The sequence below is a fragment of the Rhinopithecus roxellana genome, chromosome 12 (genome assembly GCF_007565055.1).
Source record: "Rhinopithecus roxellana isolate Shanxi Qingling chromosome 12, ASM756505v1, whole genome shotgun sequence".
Lineage (NCBI taxonomy): Eukaryota > Metazoa > Chordata > Mammalia > Primates > Cercopithecidae > Rhinopithecus > Rhinopithecus roxellana.
The window spans coordinates 70,812,859-70,833,380 of NC_044560.1; the positions used below are offsets into that span (position 1 = coordinate 70,812,859).

Below are 20,522 nucleotides of genomic sequence, written 5' to 3' on the forward strand. Positions count from 1 at the left end.
CTACCACAGGTACAAAGAGGAACTGATACCATTCCTTCTGAAACTATTTCAAACAATAGAAAAAGAGGGAATCATCCCGAACTCATTTTATGAGGCCAGCATCATCCTGATACCAAAACCTGGCAGAGACACAACAACAACAACAAAATTTCAGGCCAGTATCCCTGATGAACATTGATGCAAAAATCCTCAATAAAATACTGGCAAACCAAATCCAGCAGCACATCAAAAAGCTTACCCACCACGATCACGTCAGCTTCCTCCCTGGGATGCAAGGCTGGTTCAGCACATGCAAATCAATAAACGTAATCCATCACATAAACAGAACCAATGACAAAAACCACATGATTATCTCAATAGATGTAAAAAAAGGCCTTCGATAGGCAGGGGGTGGCAGTGAGCAGAGATCTCGCCACTGCACTCCAGCCTGGCGATAGAACAAGACTGTCTCAAAAAAAAAAAAAAAAAAGGCCGGGTGCAGTGGCTCACGCCTATAATCCCAGCACTTCAGGAGGCCGAGGCGGGCAGATCACCAGGTTGGGATATCGAGACCAGCCTGACTAACATGGCGAAATCCCGTCTCTACTAAAAACACAAAAAAATTAGCTGGGTGTAGTAGCGCACGCCTGCAGTGTCAGCTGCTTGGGAGGCAGGAGAATCGCTTGAACCATGGAGGCGGAGGTTGCAAAGAGCCGAGATCCGCCACTGCACTCCAGCCTAGGCAACAAAGCGAGACTCCATCTCAAAAAAAAAAAAAAAAAAAAGAAGAGAAAAGGCCTTAGATAAAATTCAACAACCCTTCATGTTAAAAACTCAATAAACTAGGTGTTGATGGGACGTATCTCAAAATAAGAAGAGCTATTTATGACAGACCCACAGCCAGTGTCATACTAAATTAGGTGAAAGCTGGAAGCATTCCCTTTGAAAACTGGCAGAAGACAAGGATGCCCTCTCTCACCACTCCTATTCAACATAGTATTGGAAGTTCTTGCCAGAGCAGTCAGGCAAGAGAAAGAAAGAAAGTTTATTAAAACAGGAAGAAAGGAAGTCACATTGTCTCTGTTTGGAGATGACATGATTGTATATTTAGAAAACCCCATTGTCGCAGCCCAAAATCTCCTTAAGCTGATAAGCAACTTCAGCAAAGTCTCAGGATACAAAATCAATGTGCAAAAATCACAAGCATCCCTAAACACCAATAATAGAGAGCTGAATCATGAATAAACTCCCATTCACAGTTGCTACAAAGAGAATAAAATACCTAGGAATACAACTTACAAGGCATGTGAAGGACCTCTTCAAGGAGAACTACAAACCACTGCCCAAGGAAATAAGAGAGGACACAAACAAATGGAAAAACATTCCATGCTCATGGATAGGAAGAATCAATATCGTGAAAATGGCCATACTGCCCAAAGTAATTTATAGATTCAATCCCCATTAACCTACCATTGACTTTCTTCCCAGAATTAGAAAAAACTACTTTAGGCTGGGTGTGGTGGCTCACACCTGTAATCCCAGTACTTTGGGAGGTTGAGGCGGATGGATCACTTGAGGTCAGGAGTTTGAGAGTAGCCTGACCAACATGGTGAAACTCCGTCTCTACTAAAAATACGAAAATTAGGGGTGGTGGTACACGCCTGTAATCCCAGCTACTCGGGAGTCTGAGTCAGGAGAATTGCTCTAACCTGGGAGGTGGAGGTTGCAGTGAGCAAAGATCGCACCACTGCACTCCAGCCTGGGCGACAGAGTGAGACTCCATCTCAAAAAAAAGGAAAAAAAAAAAAACTACTTTAAATTTCATATGGAACCAAAAAAGAGCCCGTATAGCCAAGACAATGCTAAGCAAAAAAGAGCAAAGTTGGAGGCATCACGCTACCTGACTTCAAACTGTACTACAAGACTGCAGTAACCAAAATACCATGGTACTGGTACCAAAACAGATATATAGACCAATGGAACAAAACCGAGGCCTCAGAAATAATGCCACACATCTACAACCATCTCATCTTTGAGAAACCTAACAAAAACAAGTAACAGGGAAAGGATTCCCTATTTAATAAATGGTGTTGGAAAAACTAGCCATATGTAGCCATATGTGGGGAACTGAAACTGGACCCCTTCCTTACACATACAAAAGTTAACCGAAGATGGATTAAAGACTTAAACATAAGACTCAAAACCATAAAAGCCCTAGAAGAAAACCTAGGCAGTACCATTCAGGACATAGGCACGGGCAAAGACTTCATGACTAAAACACCAAAAGCATTGGCAACAGCCAAAATTGACAAATGTGATCTGATTAAACTAAAGAGCTTCTGCACAGCAAAAGAAACTGTCATCAGAGTGAACAGGCAGCCTACAGAATGGGAAAAAAATTTTGCAATCTATCCATCTGACAAAGGGCTAATATCCAGAATCTGCAAGGAACTTAAACAAATTTACAAGAGAAAAAACAACCCTATCAAAAAGTAGGTGAAAGATATGAACAGACACTTCTCAAGACATTTATCCAAAAAACATGAAAAAAAGCTCATCATCACTGGTCATTAGAGAAATGCAAATCAAAACCACAATGAGATGCCATCTCACACCAGTTAGAATGGCAATCATTAAAAAGTCAGGAAACAACAGATGCTGAAGAGGATGTGGAGAAATAGGAACACTTTTACACTGTTGGTGGGAGCGTAAATTAGTTCAACCATTGTGGAATACAGTGTGGTAATTCCTCAAGAATCTAGAACTAAAAATACCATTTGACCCAGCCATCCCATTACTTGGTATATACCCAAAGGATTATAAATCATTCTGTAGAGACACATGCACATGTATGTTTATTGGAACACTGTTCACAATAGCAAGGACTTGGAACCAACCCAAAGGCCCATCAATGATACACTGCATAAAGAAAATGTGTCACATATATACCATGAAATACTATGCAGCAATAAAAAACGATGAGTTCATATCCTTTTCAGGACATGGATGAAGCTGGAAACCATCATTCTCAGCAAACTAACACAGAAAACCAAACACCACATGTTCTCACTCATAAGTGGGAGTTGAACAATGAGACCACATGGACACAGGGAGGGGAGCATCACACACTGGGGCCTGTCGGAGTTCGGGGGATAGGGAAGGGATAGCATTAGGAGAAATACCTAATGCAGATGACAGGTTGATGGGTGCAGCAAACCACCATGGCACGTGTATACCTATGTAACAAACCTGCACGTTCTGCACATGTATCCCAGAACTTAAAGTATAATTTAAAAGTAAATAAACAAATCTTTTCAGAAACCAAAAAAAATATATATATATGTATGTATGTGTGTATATATATACATATATATATATATGTATATATATAAATAGAAAAAAATAAAAATGCCAGGCACAGTGGCTCACTCCTGTAATCACAGCACTTTGGGAGGCCGAGGCGGGCGGATCACCTGAGGTCAGAAGTTCGAGACCAGCCTGACCACGTGGAGAAGCCCCGTCTCTACTAAAAATACAAAATTAACCGGGCATGCTGGCACATGCCTATATTCCCAGGTACTCGGGAGGCTGAGGCAAGAGAGTCGCTTGAACTTGGGAAGCGGAGGTTGCGGTGAACTGAGATCGCACCATTGCACTCCGGCCTGGGCAACAAGAGCAAAATTCCATCTCAAGAAACAAAATTAAATAAATAAATAAAACGTACCCATTTTTAATAAAAATAGGTAAATATAAAACATAGCTATATTATCTACATGTGAATGTAAATATATTCTGAAAGTTTGGAATAATGTTAGTAACAAGAATTATTATCTGTATGAACGGCAGTGGAATGAGGTGAGATGGAGATAGATGGATGAAATAGTGTACTTTGGAGAGAAGCGTATTATATGTTTTATAGAGAAAATATTCATGTTATTACTTTTATAATTAAAAACTAATTGTCCTAAGTGTCTGTTTATAGGCTATTCTACACTGAAGACATTTGCATTTTTAAATCTATTCATTTATTTCCTCCTTGTTCAATAAGCCTATCATGTATATCAGGCATTATGCTATGAACTTAGGATAAAAACTGAAAAAGACAAACATGGTCCTGTGCCTCAAGAATTATTATTCTCTCTCGGCCCAGGGTTTCTGAGGTCCAAACCCATATACCCAGCTTTTACATATCATCACCTGCTCCACAGACGAAGTCAACCTGTCAAATGCCAAACTTAGTTTTGTCACAAAACCTTGGCTACCTCTATGTTTTTTTTATCCATTCATTCTACTAAGATGGAAACCTTGCAAGTTACCTGTAGCTCTTCCCACTTCCTTATCCTGTAATGGGATACCATCTTCTGTCATGCTAATTTTTAAGTTCTTGTGAATCTGTATCTCTGTTGCCACTACAGTAGATATTATTATGATCTTTTCATCTAAACTAGGATAAAAGCCTTATCTGTTCTTTTTTCCTCTGGATCTCTGCCTACTTCTCCATCCTTCGCATTGCTACCAGAAAACAAATGCCATCATTCTCCTCTGATTAAAATGGTTTGATTCTCTGTCACTAAGAGAAAAGATTTCAATATCCATAATATGACATTCAAGGTCCTTCACCCAGGTTATCTTTCCAGCCTAATCTCCTACTTCTTCCCCAGATACACCCATCCTTTACTTCAGCCACACCAGACTTACTTGTTATCAAACGTGTTAACGCCTTTTGCACCTCTATTTCTTTTTTCTCTCAGGTAAGTATTTTTCCCCCACAAAACTTCTGCCTGTCACACTGTCCTTTGTCCTTATGGTATATTGTAATTCCTCCTGCAAAACCAGATCAAATGTCCCCTCTGAGGTTCTCAGTGACTCCACTAGGCAGTGTTAATGACTTTAATTGTCAAAACTGTACTTTTCTCATTTTTAAATTTTACCCCTAATATCTAGCACAATGTGTGATACATAGTGGGGACTAAAAAAAAAAATTTGTGAAATAAATTAATGATAGGTCTGCTTTGAAGTATAAACATATAAGCTGGGATTCAAGAGCAATAAAATTTATTAAACTCCTATTGATTTAATTCTTCAAACAGATTTTATGCTGCTTGTGTAGTTCTTGGGTTGCAGTATTTACATGAACACAAAATTGTTTATAGGTAAGTTAATTTTTAATTTTTTCTAATGCTTGCTTTGGTGTGATTTAGAATTAAAGATAGTGTTTTGTTTTTCTTAAACATTTTATGTTTAACTAGCTTCTTAGTTTTCTCCTTCATCTGATAAGTCAAACCCCAATTTTGAAAGACATGTGGTTAGCACTATGATTATATGATGAACTTTTTGTTTCCTAATCCATAGCACATTTTCTAATTAAAATAGTCAAATTATGAGTTGGTCTATGATAGTGCATTTCTCAACAATATTCATCCTAGTGAATATTTAGCATTCAAACGACTCATTGCAAAAAACCTCCATAGACCAATGCTGCCAAAAACGTGTCCATGATGAGACAAGTAGCTTGTGTTAGAGTGTAAAACATCACACTGCTTCCCTCATTACGAAGCCTTATTGTCAACTGAACTAAAAAGTGTATTGGTGATGTAGCTGATCTCTGTAATTCGTGGCCCAGCAGCTAGTCTGTGAACCACACTTTGACTAGCACTCACTGCCCCAAACCAAGCAGATATGAGAAGACTAGTCAGAATTAGAAGACTATAAACATTGGATTATTTAAGTTGGGTTTTTTTTTTTCTTCTTTTTTTTTTTTGAGACATTCACTCTTGTCGCCCAGGCTGGAGAGCAATGCACGATCTCGGCTCATGGCAACCTCTGCCTCCCGGGTTCAAGCAATTCTCCTTCCTCAGCCTCCTGAGTACCTGGAATTACAGGTGCCCACCACCATGCCCAGCTAACTTTTGTATTTTTAGTATAGACAGAGTTTCACCGTGTTGGCCAGGCTGGTCTTGAAACTCCTGACCTCAGGTGACTACCCGCCTCGGCCTCCCAAAGTGCTAAGATTACGGTTGTGAGCTGCCGCACCCAGTCGGGTAAGGTTCTAATGATGTTTTCACGATAAAGTTCTGTTTTACCTAACGGATAAAATATTTCCTGGGCTCAGTGGCTCAAACGTGTAACCCCAGCATTTGGGGAGGCCAAGGTGGAAGGACTGCTTCAGTCTAGGAGTTTGAGACCAGCCTGGGCAACATAGTGGTATTCTATCTCTACAAAAAATCTAAAAATCAGCCAGGAGTGATGATATCTGCCTGTATCTGGGCTACTCAGGAGGCTGAGGTGGGGAAATTGCTTGAGCCTGGGAGGATCAAGGCTGCAGTGAGCCATGATTATGCTACTGCACCCCACTTAGACAACAGAGTGAGTACCTTGTATCACAAAAATAAAAAATAAATTGAACAAAATGGATAAAATATTGTCAATTTGCCTAATTTGTAATCAATTAGTATGGATGGATAGCTTTCTCTTATTCTTTCAGAAGATGAAACCTGCCCTCTGATGCCTTATTAATACTGTTAGCTTTACAATTCTTTCTTATGGATGGTATATAAGCAAACTTTAAAACTAGATTGAGTTGGCCAGGCGCAGTGGCTCACGCCTGTAATCCCAGCACTTTTGAAGGCTGAGGCAGGTGGATCACCTGAGGTCAGGAGTTCGAGACCAGCCTGGCCAACATGGTGAAAACCCATCTCTACTACAAGAATTGCTTGAACGTGGAAAGTGGAGGTTGCAGTGAGCAGAGATCACGCCAATGCACACCAGCCTGGGTGACAGAGTGAGACTCTTGTCTTTAAAAAAAGAAAAAAAAAGGGCTGGGTGTGGTGTCTCATGCCTGTAATCCCAGCACTTGGGGAGGCCAAGGCCAGCGGATCACAAGGTCAGGAGTTCAAGACCAGCCTGGCCAACATAGTGAAACCCCCTCTCTAATAAAAATACAAAAGTTAGCCGGATGTGGTGGCACATGCCTGTAGTCCCAGCTACTTGGAAGGCTGAGGTAGGAGAATCGCTTGTACCTGGGAGGCGGAGGTTGCAATGAGCCAAGACCATGCCATTGCACTCCAGCCTGGGTGACAAAGTGAGACTCAGTCTCAAAAGAAAAAAAAAAAAAGTGGATTAAGTTAGATTATCACAAATAACAAATTAAATACATTCTTCCTTTTTTTATGTAACAGGAGAATAATTTCTCATAAGCTACCTTATATAGAGCAATAAGCTTACTAAAAGGAAGAAAACAACGTGATATAGTATTTAAATCTCAAATCATAACTTGGAAATCCCATTTTTAATAAAGAGAAAGTACAGTTCCAGTTGAAATTATTTTTTTAACTGTATAACCTACTGATTTCTTTTTTTTTTTTTTTTTTTCATGCTGTATCTTTTAATCCTGAACAGAGATTTGAAATTGGATAACTTATTGCTAGATACAGAGGGCTTTGTGAAAATTGCTGATTTTGGTCTTTGCAAAGAAGGTAATCGAATGTTTTTAAGTTTCTTTTCTGATAAATTACTGTTTCTTTGTGCATCAGTAGTTTTCAAGTTTGTCTATGGAAAACAAACTGTACTTTTAACTTTATTCTTCATTAAGACATTGTAGATATAATGAAGACATTGCTTATATAACCTAATTATCACATTAAGAATTTGTTCTGTGAATACAAATAAGATTAGATGTATAGAAATCATAGCTTCTCTGCATGATTAATAATTTTGTCACTACTTTAAGGAAGTATTGCTTAAGCACCAAAATCGTTTATTCCGGTGAGACTGTACACAGTGAATTTCATAGGCCTGATAATTTACTTCCAGCTTCTTAAAACTGGAAACATTTAAAAATAGAAAATAAATAGAGATAGGTATCTCAAGTATGTTTTTTGTATATTCAAAAGTAAATAAGTAAATTGGGGAAATTTGAATCAGGTAACATAAGAAAGGATAAAGATCATGGGCTTAGGAACCAAAGAGTTTTAGGTTTGAATCGTGGCTTTGCCACTATTTGCTGTTTGTCTTTGGAAAACTTAGTTTTGATCTCTTTGAGTCTTCTCCAACTATAAAAAAAAAGGACATAGTTCTTTCTGTTTACTAGTACTAACATTGCCTATCTCCCTCTGCACTGCTGGCTTCTGTTTGCTGTTTAGCTTTGTTTCCATAGTACATAAAAGTGTTTGATTAATAAGTAGCTGGACGAATACATGAGTGAACTCTGTAGATATATGCCCATCACATACCCACTGACATAATTGCTGAATCAAGTCAGTTTTTTTCTTTAACTGGGCTTCTTTTTATTGGACACTGTTGATCTAAACGCTTTTGTTTCTCAACATCTCTCCTTAGCCAGCTGCTCTTCACTGCAGTTTTTTGACTAGCAGCTATATCCTAATGACTCTTAAATCTATTATTTCCTTTCATATGGATTCCAAAGATATGTATTCAACTATCTACTAGACAGCTCTGCCTGAACAGTGAAGAGACACCTCAAACACTACCCAAACAAAAATCACTTATTTTCCTCAGGTAGTCTGGTTGTTGGTACCACAGTCCCCTCAGTCTTCAATCTGAAAGCAAGGAATTATCTTGCGTTCTATCCTGTTCTCTACTTTCCATATGTAGTTATTCAAAAAATTCTGCTGCCACTTAACCTCCTGAATATTTCTGAAATCTATCATTTCCAATCAACTCCTACTAGCCATCATCTTGTTTTGACAAGACAGGTATAATAATCTCCTAATTGTTCCTATTTCTAGTCTTTTTCTATCCCAAATCAATCTGCCATGTAATTGCTGAATTGTTTAAGGAGTCCATATAAATACAGATCGGACCATGGCACACACCTGCTGAAAACTCTTCAGTGGCTAGGATAAGGTGACATAGAGTGCCCTTCCTCATCTGCCTGCCTTCCTTCCTCTCTGGCCTCATCTCTTGCTGCTCTCTGTTTAGTACTTTTTGCTCCAGCAACAATGAATTGCTTATAGTCTGTGTCTCTCTAGCACTGCCACCCATCCCAACTCTATTTGCTGACTAAGATCTGCACATCCTTCTCATTCAACTCAAGTGTAACCTCTACAGGCAAATTACCAGAGATTCCCTTTTACTACCCTAACTCCCAACTCTGCTTTAGGAGCCCTTCTTCACTATTCTACATTATCTTGTTCTTCCCTTGTTATTATAAAATTATCAATAAATATCCATTTTCCTCCAGTCTCCTGTAAACCCCTTAAAGAACCGTGTCTAACTCTCATTTTTGTGTTCCCGCTACTTGACACAGGTGCCTAGAACATAAAAGGTACAGAAAATATGTGTGTTGAATAACCAGACTTCTTAATGCATTATCATAAAAACATATTTAGTAGATTATAATAATATAGCTAACAACTTTTGAGTGCTTACCATATGCCAAGAATTTTGCCAAATGCTTCATATACATATCTCCTGTAATTCATAACAATCATATGAAGGTAGATAGTTTTTTTGAAGGAAATATTTTATTTTTTTTATTTTTATTTGTATAAATTTATGGGGTACAAGTGCAATTTTGTTACATGCGTAAATTGCATAGTGGTGAAATCAGGGCTTTTAGGATACTCATCACCCAAATAACATACACTGTACCCTTTAAGTAATTTCTTATCATCCACCCCGCTCCCACCTCCTTACCCTTCTGAGTCTTCCTTGTCTTATCATTCCACACTGGTAGATGGTATTATTAACCCTCATATACAGATGAAGAAACCTAGGCTTTGATGTTAGACAACTTTCCCAACCTCTCACAGTTAACAAATGACAGAACTGGAACTTAAACCAGGTATTTATTAATCTAGAGCCTGATATTAACCACTTCCATGGAGCTTTACCAGTCTGTAAGAAACATGAGTTCTATTTCTTTGTTAATTAACTTTTTCCTAGTTTTGGCCAAGTTACTAAAAGGCTGGTGCAGAACTCATATAAATATTAATACTATATCGCTGTTTTTTAAAATAATATTTTATTGAAGAAAATAAAAATCATTATGATAGTGTTAAAGAAATTTTGCCAAAAAAAATTTCTCCACTCCAGTGTGCTAATGTATCTAATTGTGCCCTTCAAGTCTTGGTTCATAGACATACAAATTCATTTCTATTTTGTAGTCTCTATATATGCATACCTAATTATTCTTAATTTAGAATTGAGAGCTTTTCTTTAAAATTCTTAACACTTGTAATCCCAGCACTTTGGGAGGCCGAGGCAGGCGGATCACGAGGTCAGGATATCGAGACCATCCTGGCTAATATGGTGAAACCCCATCTCAACTGAAAATATAAAAAATTAGCCGGGTGTGGTGTCAGGCACCTACTCGGGAGGCTGAGGCAGGAGAATGGCGTGAACCCGGGAGGCGGAGCTTGCAGTGGGCTGAGATCCGGCCACTGCACTCCAGCCTGGGCAACGGAGTGAGACTCCATCTCAAAGAAAAAAAGATGACACTTACGACAAGTTTTTAACGCTTTGGAATACATGGAGACAGCATCTTCAATATGTAGACTATATATTTAACATATTAATAAATTATGAGGAACATACATTTCAAAACTAGTTAGCTAAAATGTTAATACAGGCTGAGTATCCCTTATCCAAAATGCTTAGAATGAGAAGTGTTTTGAATTTCGGATTTATTTGGATTTTGGAATATTTGCATATATACATAATGACATATCTTGAGGCTAAGACCCAAGTCTAAACACAAAATTTATGTATGTTTCATATATACCTTATATATAGCCTGTAGGTAAATTTATATTTATACAATATAAATATTAATTCATATTATTTTTAATAATTTTGTGCATGAAACTAATCTTGTGTTAAGTACATGTGGAATTCTCTATGGCATCATGTTGGTGCCCAAAAAGTTTCAGATTTTGAAGCATTTTAGATTTTGGATTTTTGGATTAGGGTTGTTCAACCTGTACTCACCCTCCCTTCCCTTTCCTTCTTTCCTTCTTTTCCTTTCTTTTTTCTTTCCCTCCCTCCCTCCCTCCCTTCCTTTCTCCATATATATATAGATAGATATAGATATAATATAGATAGATATTTTTTGTTTTTTGAGACAGAGTTTTGCTCTTGTCACCTAGGCTGGAGTGCAATGGCACAATCTCAGCTCACTGCAACCTCCGCCTCCCAGGTTCAAGCGGTTCTCCTGCCTCAGCCTCCCAAGTAGCTGAGATTACAGGCGGGAGCCACCATGCCCGGCTAATTTTTGTTTGTTTATTTGTTTGTTTGTTTGTTTTGTAGAGATGGGTTTCACCATGTAGGCCAGGCTGGTCTTGAACTCCTGACCACAGGTGATCCACCCACCTCAGCCTCCCAAAGTGCTGTGATTACAAGCATGAGCCACCACTCACGGCCCTATCTCTCTGTATTATATGACACATTTGGTCAGCTCCTGATTATCCAAGGGTTTGCTTTTTGGTATTTTCCAAACTGTTATTTTTTTATAATTTTTTTATAGTGAAGTAAATAAACTTATTTAAGATTGAATTGGAAAGATGATAGAACTTCACAATCAGTTCATTTTGTTGTAATTTCTTAGCTCCCTTGTAATGACAAGAAGAAAAAGTAACTGAAAAGAAACATGAATATCTTATTTGTATTTACTCATTAATTAGATAGTATAGTTGCTATTGCAGTTTTTGCTATACTAGTCCTTATTGTTTTCTTGAAATGTCTTAAATATGTCTGAATTTTTTCGCCATGCACAAATGTGCAACTTTAATTTTGCCTCCCAACGATAGCTTTGATTTTTTTTATATACTGGATTTGTTTTCTTTGCTAACAAATGTTTAAATTTTATCTTTTCCAGGAATGGGATATGGAGATAGAACAAGCACATTTTGTGGCACTCCTGAATTTCTTGCCCCAGAAGTACTAACAGAAACTTCTTATACAAGGGCTGTAGATTGGTGGGGCCTTGGCGTACTTATATATGAAATGCTTGTTGGTGAGGTAAGCAGTGTGAAATAGGTAAGAGAAAAGAGGAAGGATGATTGAAATAATAAAGCATGTCATTTATAAAACCACCTAATACTGTCTTCAGTTTGAGTGGAATTTAAGTTTTATAAATATTTATGGTATACTAGTAGTCAGCTATCTTTCTGTAATACCTTCAATAAAGATTTTTATGTGGTTTGCGGAATGCATTATCAGTGCTTTGAAAATAGTTCCTTCTGTTTCAGTGTTGTGCTTTGGTTATGTTTTCTGATTTTAAGACATAGTCATTTTATAGGGAATGGAATAACAGAAAGACTAATAAAAAGAATGTACTCTGTACCTGTAAAGAAAAGCCCACTATACCCCATCCTGGCTAACACGGTGAAACCCCGTCTCTACTAAAAAATACAAAAAACTAGCCGGGCGATTTGGCGGGCGCCTGTAGTCCCAGCTACTCGGGAGGCTGAGGCAGGAGAATGGCCTAAACCCAGGAGGCGGAGCTTGCAGTGAGCTGAGATCCGGCCACTGCACTCCAGCCTGGGCGGGAGACTCCGTCTCAAAAAAAAAAAAAAAAAAAAAAAAAAGAAAAGCCCACTATAGATTGGTCAGAAATAAATGTTACCTTCGACTTCCTCCAGACGGAAGTGAGCAACACACACTGCATCCTTGCTTCACCAGGAAACGACTGAAGTTCCTGGGGAAGCAAAGTAGAATTTCATAGGAACAAAATGAATGGAGAGGAGAAAAGCTATGGTGGCTGTGAAGGCCCTGATGCCATGTATGTCAAATTGATATCATCCGATGGCCGTGAATTTGTTGTAAAAACAGTACGTGCATTAACATCAGGCATGATAAAAGCCATGTTGAGTGGCCCAGGTCAGTTTGCTGAGAATGAAACCAATGAGGTCAATTTTAGAGAGATACCTTCACATGTGCTATCAAAAATATGCATGTATTTTATGTACAAGGTTCCCTACACTAACAGCTCCACTGAGATTCCTGAATTCCCAGTTGCACCTGAAGTTGCAATAGAACTACTATTGGCTGTGAACTTCCTAGATTGTTAAATAAAATATAATTTTAAAAAATGAAAGAAATGTTACTTTCAAAAATGGTAAAGTTGAAAAGATTAGCATTTTTTCCTACTGTTTTCTGTCGATTAAGTTAAATTTCTGAGGATAATTGAGTTGTACACAGAAATTATTACCATTAGGAAACAGTGAGTTATGTTAAATAAGGCAATAATAGGACTCTAATAATATGTTATAAATTGTTAGAAATGTTGAATTGGGGTGAAATTGGGAAAGAGTAAATCTTTTAATAAGTAATTAAAGATTACTTGAAGGGACTTGAACTGGAGATGCAAGAAAAATTATTTTAAGGGATTGGTTCATTATTCTGCAGTTTCCCCATGCCAGCAACCTCCCTTGTACACTTACAAGTTTGAAGAAGTTAGTGGCTAAATGAATGAATTATCAAATTGAGTATCAGAAATTTCTAAAGTTTTGTTCTATACTGGTCATTTATTGGCACTTACCCCAAACAAACAAATGGTTTTAGTTTCTCCGGATGGATAGCCCCTTTTGGTGTGTCAATTTGAAGTGGATTCTTTGGAAAAGGAGGAGAAGTATGGCTAATTAAAATAAAATTTATCATGTCCTAAGCTAAGCACTGTTCTGTGTGCCTTAAATATTCGTTCATTTAATTTTGTAACAGCCTTTGATAAGCTCCGTACTGATCTTATGCCCATTTTCAGAGGTGTAAATAGAGACACAAAGAGATTAATGACTTGCTTAAGGTCACATAGCTCTCATATGGTGGAGCTGGACATTTTAACCTTGTCACTCTGGCTCCAGAACATATCTCTAAAGCATTATGCTTTGCTGCTCCAGGATAGGATCTTCAATTCATCCAGCCTTGTTTCTGTTCTTAAGACTAGTGGTCCAGATCTGAATTTTTCACCTCTATTTAGAAAAGCTGTTGTGCAGTGTTTAGGTTGGAAAGATTTATTTTAGCTCCAGTCCACAGTGGCTTTTACTCTCTGAGAGTGCCAGAAGTTCTCATAAAATAGTTAATCTTCTGTAAGCTCTGGCATACTTGAACTCCTCCCCACCCCCTTCCTTTATTTTAAAAGTAACATTTTGGGTTTTTGTTTTGTTTTGTTTTGTTTAGTGTAATAAGTAAGTATGAGGTTTATGAGATTGAATTATGTGCTTGCTTAAAATTTACTCTCCATATTAGAGATGACATGTGCAAAATATGAGTTTATTACAAAATACTGTAGAATTAATCGCCAGCTGAATCTACTCCCTCCCATTATAAAGCCACTGGAGGGTTTGACAGAAAACAAGGAAGCTCCTGTTTCATATTTTTTAAGAGAGCTAATTGATTGAGCTCTTAATTACCTAGAAGATAAAAGACAGTGGATCTGGCTATTTCTTAGTTGTTTCTTGCAATTTCTTCTTATTATCTCCACAAGAGGGTAGCTGGGAAAAGAACTAAACTTAAAACTCATCAGTCTACTTCATAATTTTATAGCATTAATGAAACGCTAGTGATAACTCCTTTTTAACTATGATTAAAGTAAGGTGTGGCTAAAGTTTATGTCAGATTTCTCTATTATTACAAATAATTGTAAACTTGCTGGATATATCATACATGTTCAAATTTGTATACTTCTGCTAGTTTTGATTACTGGAAAGACTCCAGGAATAAACAAATATCCCAAGTCCCCTTTTTCCTGTCTCAGATGGGAGTGAAGATAACAGAGAGATTGAATGTAATGCTGGACATGGTTTTAGATACTATCACTGTTGATATCTGAACAGACTATTGGTTTCTTTTAAATGTGCTTAAAACACATTTGTTAGCTTTCTGTTGTTAGCCCTGTTTGCTTACAATCTATTTGAGAAAAAAAGATACTACACATTTTAACAAATGTATAGATACTTCTTTGCTATTCAGACTTGGAGAGTGAGTTTTCAAGTAAAAATTGTTCAAGCAGAAGACAAAAGTGCTCTCTTTGCATTATCCATTGAAATTCCCATTGAGAATCCTAGTAAAATAAAATTTTCTCCTGCCTTATTGTTTCAGTCCCCAAAAGAAATTAGATTGTTCATGTAGTACATTTGATTTATGTATTTTGAGTGTACTACATTGTCCCATGTAGTATATTTGATTTATGTATTTTGAGTGAGTGAATGAACAAACTAAGGTTTTGGTAACTGAAAGCTTTGAAATTTTCTTAACTATGAGCAAGATTAGAAGCTCAGCCTTAAGAAGCTGGATTCTGAATTTATTTTCACAGATTCCTTAAAGATTGCTCACTTTCCATGGATATTGCTTTCTGCTTATTATTCTTTAAAACTTAATTGGAAGCAAGCAGCCAAATCAAATCTAACGAGGCTAAGTGAGCCTATATTTCAATAGCCAGTGAGAAAATAAGGTTAAAGATACTGATTCATTTCAGTGATTTTAAGGAATTAAATGATATTTAGACATTCGTGTCCTGATTTTTAAAATGACTGAGTGATGTTTAAGCCATCTGAAATTCCGAGGCAAGCAGTCACATCTGATAGACACGTTTTCAGCGTAGTTGAAAGTTTATCTCTTTGTGAATCAAATTGTCATACTGAATATAATGTAACTACTTTTTTACGTCTCAGGGTCATTATGAAAAATGATTTTAATACTGTGCTTATTGAAATGCCCTACAACTTTTTGTGTTTAGAGCATTAAAAATGCCTGTCAATGTGTGCTTTTTGGGTTCCTTTCAGTCTAATTTTGTTGGCAGCTGCTTAGTACGGTCATTATGCCTACTAATCTCTAATTGTGTTTTACCACCATTAATTGACTGACTTTAAAATCCAAAGCACATTTATATCTGATGTATTTCTGCAGATTGCTTTCCTTTATTATAACATTTATTACCATATTAACCTTATCCATTTTCTTCTGTCTTTCCACAAGATTGAGGTTCTTCAGGATTCTATTATCTAAATATTCCCTACTTTCTGTTAGACACTCTAAAAATTGACTGGCCAAATAGGTGATTGGGTGAATGAAATAAAATGGACTGGAGTGGAATGAAATGAAATGAAAAGCCATATCATATATGAGATAGACAAGTTTTTTGTAATGGTCTATAAAATTTAAAGATTTCAGAAAGAGTATATGGTATATTCCCTCTGTAATAGATACATACCTATTGTCACTTCTTATAGTTCTTTTGTTGTTGTTGTTTTGGTAGGCATGGGTTTGTTGTTTGTTTTTTTCTTTTTCACTGCCTGGATCTTGGTTGTACTTTGAATAGGTGATAAGATTTTACCGCCTTAAAACTTGCTTTAACTTACTTAAAGGTATTTCTTCTAGTCTCCCTTTCCTGGTGATGATGAAGAGGAAGTTTTTGACAGTATTGTAAATGATGAAGTAAGATATCCAAGGTTCTTATCTACAGAAGCCATTTCTATAATGAGAAGGGTAAGAATTAAATTAAGGATAAGAATTTTTTTAAGACTACTTTAATTTTTTATGTTAAAGAAAATTTCCCGGTAGAACTTTAGAAGTTGTTTTGCAGTTCATAAATGTTGCATGGCTTAGACAAAAACAGACAAAATATATCTGAGTTTTTAAAAATAATAATCCTTATCAGTGAATTTTATTCTATTGATTTTATTTTAACTTTTTTATTTTACATTGTGCTAGCTGTTAAGAAGAAATCCTGAGCGGCGCCTTGGGGCTAGCGAGAAAGATGCAGAGGATGTAAAAAAGCACCCATTTTTCCGGGTAAGTGTGACTATTTAAAATTTTTTATTAAACTAAAGCGATTAGATGTAACAAACTAAACTAGTCATTTTGTATTTTATGATCCAGCTAATTGATTGGAGCGCTCTGATGGACAAAAAAGTAAAGCCACCGTTTATACCTACCATAAGAGGACGAGAAGATGTTAGTAATTTTGATGATGAATTTACCTCAGAAGCACCTATTCTGACTCCACCTCGAGAACCTAGGATACTTTCGGAAGAGGAGCAGGAAATGTTCAGAGATTTTGACTACATTGCTGATTGGTGTTAAGTTCCTAGACACTGCGAAATCAAGCTGACTGACTTACAAGAAGACCTCTTAAAAATAGCAACCCTTCATTTGCTCTCTGTGCCACCAATAGCTTCTGAGTATGTTTTTTTTTTAATTGAAACACGTGAAGATTTGTTTAAAAGTACCATTCTAATACTTCTTGAAAAGTGGCTTCTCATTGTACTTCAGCGTAAATATGAGCACTGGAAACCGTTTCATGGAGTTTGAGTGAACATCGGCTATGAAAATCCATCACAAATACTTTTGGATCAATAGTCTATTTTTAAAAAGAAAGAAAAAAGAAACCACTTTTTTTATAGTCCCTAGCTTTGCCATATGCCCGCCTTAAGTGGAAGGAAAATTAATCACTTAACTATGTTTTACAAAAAGAAAAAAAGGGCTTGGAATGCTATTACTGTTCACACAAAGTATGATTCTGTTTGAATAAGACAAATGCTCTTTTTTTTAAAGACATTACTGTAATATCAAAAAATGTGGCAGTTTGTATACAATTTGGGGCTTGATCTTTTAAAAAAACAGAATGAATTCATGTCTTATTTTATAAATGTTCTATATTTATTAGGAGAAAACTTTATATTGCCTTACTTTTATCAACCATGTAACAGAGGCTTATAGCTTTCCAGCGGAGCTGCTTGCCAAACAATTTTTTTTTTATTAAACAGTGCTGAAACAAACAAGATCAGCATTTACTTAAGATGTTAAGAATGAGGACTTTTAATCAGCTGAACCAAGATATTGTTACCTGTATGCATTCCCAAAGTCTAGATGCTCAGTATGTTCAGTCATATCTTCCAGAATCAGTGAACCGATTACCCCTTTTTTGATACTCACTCTACATCTGCCAACCTAGTTCACCTTGGTTTTGTGTCTGCTGTAGAAGGGAACTATACCTTGGTTAAACCGTAGAGATTATCATTGTATACATGCTGTGAACATGTATATGTGCAAGTTTTAATGTATTCTATGTTGTAGGCTTATTATTTAATTTTACCACTTCATCACTTTTGTACAGTGGCCAAGCAGACACCTCAAACTCCAGCATTTACATTAAGTGCATTTGTATATTTTAGGCCACTGGATCCAGATTTTATATTGGCAGTTACTGAGGGCAAAAGCAATATATTGTAACAGAATGTATAAATATTTTTGATAAAACAGTCTATATTTTATAAAAAAAATTAATTATAACACTAAAGCTGTACCTCAAAAGTCTCAAAAATAATTTGATCAAATATTTTATACAACTCTTCAAAGGATCCGTCTGTGGCTTTTTATACTCTTCTAGGATTGTCTTTTTGCAAACCATGACTTTCCACTTGCCTGTAGTTTCTTGTTTGTTTTGGTTTGGTTTGATTTTATATTTTTTTCTCCTAATCTATGACTTTATTGTTTTTTCTTAGTTTAGTAATAGCATCTTTGATCCTGTGCTTAGCATGTTAGGGTCATTATACCTCAGGAATAGCAAGCTCTGTTAAGTAACCATACTGAATTAACTATTTAATCACAGTGAGCTCATCTCTTAAAAATTGTTCAGGTGTAAATCTTATGAGAAACATGAAAAAGCACACTGATTTATGGAGAGTTGAGCTAAAAACATTTATAAATATTTGCTGGGATGTTTTAGCATCTTTTCGTTGTACTCTGAGAACAATTAAAATTGTCCAGAGATCATTTATATTACCTTCCAAATTGTTAATTACCCAAGATCCTTTGGGAGAAAATCTTAATAAAAAGGGGGAACAATATGTGGTTTAAAGTTAATGTTAAATGCCAGTTAACTTCCTTGGCAAAGGACAGTAGAGGAACTTAGCTTAATTGTCTGGCTTTAATTTAAACAGTGTTAATACAACATTAAAATAAAACACTAAATACTTTTGAGGTACAGTCTGCTCACTTTTTTGGTTCTCAAATAGCAAAGAAAGTAATGTCTAAAATAGGCTTTTAGCATTAAAAACTGACATAGCATTTTGTAACTACACAGTGTACAGAATTTTTTTTTAATTGAAGTCAATCACTAAAAAAATTAGAGGGCAGGGTCTATTTACACAATTAAGCTGAAGAAAGCACTAATTTTTTGTAGTTTAAAAAATATATATATTTTAGTCAGATTTAAAATTTTAAGCTTTATAGAGTGTAAATATATTTTGCTATTACTGTATGTGTATGTGACTGCTCAAGCACTTTGTAAAGAAATTAGGATATTTTAGAATGGTACACTATGCATTCAAATGAAATGTGCCTTTCACTATGTCATTCTAAGAAAACAAGTGTTTTGCAGTCATAAATTATCACAAATGCACAAATTAAAGTCTATATAGATTGAAATTTGTAACTTTGGTTTTAAGTATTCTTTCTTTTTAGAAACTTCCTAATGACTAAAATATACTTTAACTTTTCTGTGTTCAAAATCTCAAAGACTAATTAACTTGAGTAAACGTTCTTGCAAGTACTTTTTGTCCTAGGGAAGACTTAAAACCATGAACATTCAGAGCAAATTGTCCACTTCACTGGGAATAATGGGAAAAGTTTGTATTCTGCTCCTGTAAGGTCAGTAGCATCTTTTATTTGAAACATATTTATGGACTGCTTACTGTGTATAGATACTGAGAATAGGAAGGTTTTTTTTTAAAGCAACAAAATGTTGATGAATGAAGAACAACAGCCTGCTTTAATATTAAGATGCAAGCACCAGTATTGTATATACTTTTCTCTTGTTTGAGGTTAACTTATTTTAATTTAGGACCTGGCTTCTCAGAAAAGCAAATGAATAAAACAGAATACTAGTCATTTTATAGTAATCTTATTTAAAAATTACAAATGGAATATTTTAGAAATATAAAATGATGCATGCTCTCCCTGTAACACAAATTGAGGACATAATGGAAATTGCAATCATATACTGACTTGGTAAATCTGCCACATAGATTAAAGTCTAACACGATTTTTGCAAGTACTACCAGTATTCCCAAAGCCACTGGAGTAAATATGAAAAATCCAAATAAGCAAATACTAATCCACAGATCATAATCTTAATTTAAATTTAGAATTCTTACTTACCTTCCAGCCATCTTTTGAGGTCTAGGGTTTTTCTGAGATACTGGCTTTATACATTAGTATGATGGGTAGAGGCTTTAAAGTTATTAAAAATAATATGTAGGCCGGGCGCGGTGGCTCAAGCCTGTAATCCCAGCACTTTGGAAGGCCGAGACGGGCGGATCACGAGGTCAGGAGATCGAGACCATCCTGGCTAACACGGTGAAACCCCGTCTCTACTAAAAAATACAGAAAACTAGCCGGGCGAGGTGGCGGCGCCTGTAGTCCCAGCTACTCGGGAGGCTGAGGCAGGAGAATGGCGTGAACCCGGGAGGCGGAGCTTGTAGTGAGCTGAGATCCGGCCACTGCACTCCAGCCTGGGCGACAGAGCGAGACTCCGTCTCAAAAAAAATAAATAAATAAAAAATAATATGTATACATACGCGTAT

The 20,522-nt window shown here is 36.4% G+C and overlaps 1 protein-coding gene and 1 pseudogene across 3 annotated transcripts in view; both read left to right on the forward strand.

The window, feature by feature from the left end:
* Nucleotides 1-19,489, forward strand: part of PKN2 (protein kinase N2) — a 163,687-nt gene extending 144,198 nt beyond the window's left edge. For both annotated transcript variants that reach the window (XM_010360798.2, XM_030941799.1), the window contains exons 17-22: nucleotides 5,070-5,132; nucleotides 7,378-7,454; nucleotides 11,816-11,958; nucleotides 16,315-16,422; nucleotides 16,648-16,728; nucleotides 16,816-19,489. In XM_010360798.2, the coding sequence (XP_010359100.1) occupies nucleotides 5,070-5,132; nucleotides 7,378-7,454; nucleotides 11,816-11,958; nucleotides 16,315-16,422; nucleotides 16,648-16,728; nucleotides 16,816-17,019 (676 nt within the window). In that variant the 3' untranslated portion in view covers nucleotides 17,020-19,489. The remainder of the gene's footprint in view (nucleotides 1-5,069; nucleotides 5,133-7,377; nucleotides 7,455-11,815; nucleotides 11,959-16,314; nucleotides 16,423-16,647; nucleotides 16,729-16,815) is intronic.
* Nucleotides 12,504-15,696, forward strand: LOC115900675 (annotated as a pseudogene). Its single transcript, XR_004060334.1, has one exon. The product of XR_004060334.1 is annotated as an elongin-C pseudogene (transcript).
* Nucleotides 19,490-20,522: the final 1,033 nt, after the last annotated feature.